The following is a 4,492-nucleotide window of genomic DNA, read 5'->3' as shown; positions in this document are numbered from 1 at the left end:
TGGGAAAATGCATATTAGGAAGTTGGTTTGCCTGCCAAATCGTAAATGAAGCAGCTGAAGGGCAAGTGGGCGTGTTATGTTTATTGTTGGCTTTCACGTCGCTCTTTAGTCTTTACAATTATAGTAGTTGGAAGAGGTAGGATCAAAGGATAGGATCCTTACATATTTGAAGAAATCACAAAAGATTCACAATCTTATGCCAAGTGTTGAATTTTGGATGGGGTAATTGTGGAAGACGGAATTACTTAAGTGGAGTAATTAAATTTGCTGACTTTGCGTCACAGGGACAACTAGATATTTAGTTGGGCATGTACTCACGTATGAATTTGCTGATCACTTATTCTCTTCAAACTAGTATTCCCTCGTACACGATACTAAAAATATATTTTTATTTTTAGTTGTCCACTATAATAAAATTAAGAGGAATACAATCTTTATTTTTCTATTTTACCTTTATCATTAACTACTCATTCTCCAAATCATTTTTCAAAATTTTTGAAAATACTATCACTATTATGGGTAAAATCATAAAATAAGTATTTCATTTATTGTTTCTTAAGAGGCGTGAAAGTTCAAAATGGACAACTAAAAGTGAACGGATGGAGTATTTTGGTACTTGCTAGGGGTTGGTTTTAGCTTGCATTTTAAAAGGAAAAAAGATCAGACTGAAAAATTTGGAAAGTTTCATCTTTTAATATGATAAATCTGTCTCTTGTTGAAAGACTAAACTATATGGAGATGTTTTTTTATTTTATTTTGATTGACGTTATGCTTGTCTGGAGTCAATCCCCATCAAAAAGTGGAATATACAAAGAATTCAATACTAGTATCCATTTTGGTGGTTCAAACTACTCTCTTGAAAAGATACTTACCAAACATCTTCCCTAACTCCCAAACTTAATCTTGAAAGTCATTACACTCCATATAAAACAAAGGATCACAATCCAATCTACCGCATCTAACTTCTTACTAAAACATAAATGATAAGAATTAGTTTTACCCATTTAATTATACCCATTTTTTAGTTGGCTAATTTGACTTTTTATGAACAATTAACTAATATGACCTGGCTATATAAAAAGAATTCTTTTAAATTAAACTCATTTTGATATACCAAAGGCTGCCACATAGCGACAAGCCAATTGGCCAAGTAATGGCAGTCCTCCAGCCTACTCAAACTGCCGTATAGCCACCAGCATTTGGCCACGTTGTGAATTCTCGTTAAAGCAATCGTCAAAGTTTTAGAGAGAAAAGAGAGGCCACCTAAGCTCTACCCAACTAATTTGGAGTTTCCTACTTTCACCATATTATATATATATACCTCTCTTGCACCTTCTAACTAACCAAAAACAGAACACTTACGAAAATTCTTATACTGCCTGCCAATCTTCTTATTCTCTAAATGGATTGGACCAGAGGGCATCCCATAGGCCACGGCTCTTCTGCCGCCGTCTCCGTCGCCAAGGCACGTTGCTCCGATGATGTTTTCGCCGTCAAGTCAGTGGAGTTATCCCAGTCGCAGTTGTTACAAAAAGAGCAGACAATTCTGTCCGAGTTGAGCTCCCCTTTCATAGTTAGCTACAAGGGATACGATGTTACAAGAGAGAACAATACGGTCATGTTTAATCTTATGATGGAGTACATGTCTGACGGTACACTTACTGATGAAATCCGGAAACAGGGTGGTCAGATCAACGAGTCGTTAATCGGGTATTATACCAAGCAAATTCTGCAAGGAGTAGAGTACCTACATTCAAGAGGCGTAGTACACTGTGACATTAAGGGACACAACATTTTGTTAGGTAAAACCGGTGCCAAAATTGCAGACTTTGGTTGTGCTAGGCGGGTTGATCAGGCGGAGAGGGACGCTGCTGCATCCGCCCAGCCAATTGGCGGCACGCCGATGTTTATGGCACCGGAGGTGGCGCGTGGGGAAGAACAGGGGTTTGCAGCTGATATATGGGGATTAGGATGTACAATTATTGAAATGGCCACAGGTGGATCACCTTGGACTAATGTGACTAATTCAGCTTCATTGCTTTACAAAATTGCATTTTCAGGGCAATCCCCCCAAATTCCAAAGTTTCTGTCTTTACAAGCAAAGGATTTCTTAAGCAAATGCTTGAGAAGAGATCCAAGAGAAAGATGGACGGCTAAAGAACTTCTCAAGCATCCATTTCTTGAGGAAACATCCAATTCGAATCAAGATTTTGTTACAAGCTCCCCAACGAGCATTCTTGATCAAGACATTTGGAATTCAGTGGAGGAAACAGAAACCATGGACTTTTGTTCATTACAAACAGTTAGCTCAATGCATTCTGCTCTGCAAAGGGTAAGAGAATTGGGGTTGAATTCAGGAGAACCGAAGTGGAGATGGGACGATCAGAGTTGGATTACACTTAGAAGAAGCAGTGAATAACTCGAAGAAAGAGAGGTAGCTCGTGGAACAATGACAGCCTTTTTTCTAACTGTCACGTTAGCGGCGAGGGGTTGGAGCCCGAATTAACCTCTATTCCTCTTGGTAATTAACTCAATCTTCAACTAAGTGCACCATTCATCATTTTATAGCATGGGTACCAAATGTTAATATTATTAGGGATGGGCATCAGTCAGTTCGGTTCTGTTGTGAATATTATCGATTTAGCATATCGGTTATCAATTTACAAATATGATAAACCGATAACCGAACCGATAAGATATCAGTTATCGGTTATCGGTTAATCGGTTATTGACCATTATCGGTTCGGTTATCAATTTACCCGATAAGATAAATCAATCTAGAGTTAAACAAAAAAAAAATTCACTAGAGTTAAGCAAAAAAAAAAAAAAGAAGAATTCACATATATACTATCCTTTCTGCGTTATGGCCATAACTAATATTTGAAGCATGATTTATTTTGATAAATTCATGACCTATACAATCTCAACAATTAATACTACAACTCCACAAGCATTCCATCTCCAATTCACTGGAAATAACAGTTAACAGTAACATAAATAACAATTTTTTGGTTTCCTACCAAACCATAATCAAGAGATCAATGTCTTTTTTCAGAGTCTAATTGTAGCAAGAGCAACAAGGGTACCAGTAATTCAACAGTTGTCCAAACACAATTGAAATAGTACTAATTTTTATTGGGTTATCGGTTAACCCGTTAAGAAATTAGGCAAACTGAGGCCCGAACCGATAATCCAATAGTAAAAAAAATTTAAACCGTTAACCCAATAACCCGATATCGATACCCCAATAAGTTTTTTTCGGTTCGGGCTATCGGTTATACCCGATATATGCCTAGCCCTAAATATTATACCAATTTTAAAAAATTTGTACATAAAATATCTAGCTGTAAATTTTGGTACTATACAACAGAAGTATATAAAACCAATGTGCAAGAATGAGTAATTAAGTGCCACCTTGAGGAAAAGGACCTCTCTTGAAATACACTGGACGATCACGAAGATAATGGGGAGTCCAACATCTCTTAACCAAGGAGTAAGAAGAAGGGTTTAATGGAAGTTAAATTCATTAAGAAAATAGCTAGAATGATAAATTATTAAACACGCACTCAAGTGTATATAGCGAACGTGAAAGCAAACATTGTTCATTATTCTCTTCATTCAATTGAAACAAAAGGCTCTAAAATGTCACAAGAAGAAAACAGTTTTACTGGACAGATATATATTTGGTGGTCCAACGCCCCGCCCCACCTTCATACACAAAAAAATGTGAAAATTTGCATTTATGTTTGCTTTTGATGGTTCCTAGGGAGGTCTTATGGAGATGCTTAGAGGCTAAAGGGGTCCCGATTGCCTACATTAGGGCGATTAAGGACATGTATGATGGAGCTAAGACTCGGGTTAGGACAGCAGGAGGCGATTCAGATTATTTTCCGATTATTACGGGATTGCATCAAGGGTCTGCGTTCAGCCCTTTCCTATTTGCCCTGGTGATGGATGCTATAACACATCATATTCAGGGGGAGGTGCCATGGTGCATGCTATTTGCTGATGACATAGTCCTAATCGACGAGACACGACGCGGCGTCAGCGAGAGGTTAGAGGTTTGGAGACACATCCTTGAGTCCAAAGGTTTCAGGTTGAGCAGGACGAAGACGGAATACCTTGAGTGCAAATTTGGGGCAGAGCCGACGGAAGCGGGAGTGGAAGTGAGGCTTGATTATCAAGTCATCCCTAAGAGGGGTAGTTTCAAGTACCTGGGGTCGTTTATTCAGGGGTCCGGGGAGATCGACGAGGATGTCACACACCGTATAGGGGTGGGGTGGATGAAATGGAGGTTAGCGACGGGAGTCCTGTGTGACAAGAAAGTGCCACTGTTACTGAAAGGTAAATTTTATAGGGCAGTGGTTAGGTCTGCTATGTTGTATGAGACCGAGTGTTGGCCGGTGAAGATCTCACACATCCAGAGGATGAAAGTTGCAGAGATGAGGATGTTGAGGTGGATGTGCGGGCATACAAGGAAGGATAAGATTAG

At 38.9% G+C, this 4,492-nt stretch overlaps 1 protein-coding gene across 1 annotated transcript; it reads left to right on the top strand.

The window, feature by feature from the left end:
• Window positions 1-1,132: 1,132 nt before the first annotated feature.
• On the top strand, window positions 1,133-2,648 carry LOC107805113 (mitogen-activated protein kinase kinase kinase 17-like). The gene has a single exon (XM_016629103.2). The coding sequence runs from the start codon at window positions 1,403-1,405 to the stop codon at window positions 2,417-2,419; it is 1,017 nt and encodes a 338-aa protein (XP_016484589.2). The 5' UTR covers window positions 1,133-1,402; the 3' UTR covers window positions 2,420-2,648.
• Window positions 2,649-4,492: the final 1,844 nt, after the last annotated feature.

The sequence above is a fragment of the Nicotiana tabacum genome, chromosome 10, assembly GCF_000715075.1.
Source record: "Nicotiana tabacum cultivar K326 chromosome 10, ASM71507v2, whole genome shotgun sequence".
NCBI lineage: Eukaryota > Viridiplantae > Streptophyta > Magnoliopsida > Solanales > Solanaceae > Nicotiana > Nicotiana tabacum.
Note: the sequence above shows the minus strand (reverse complement) of the source record. Positions and strands in the feature narration are given on the sequence as shown.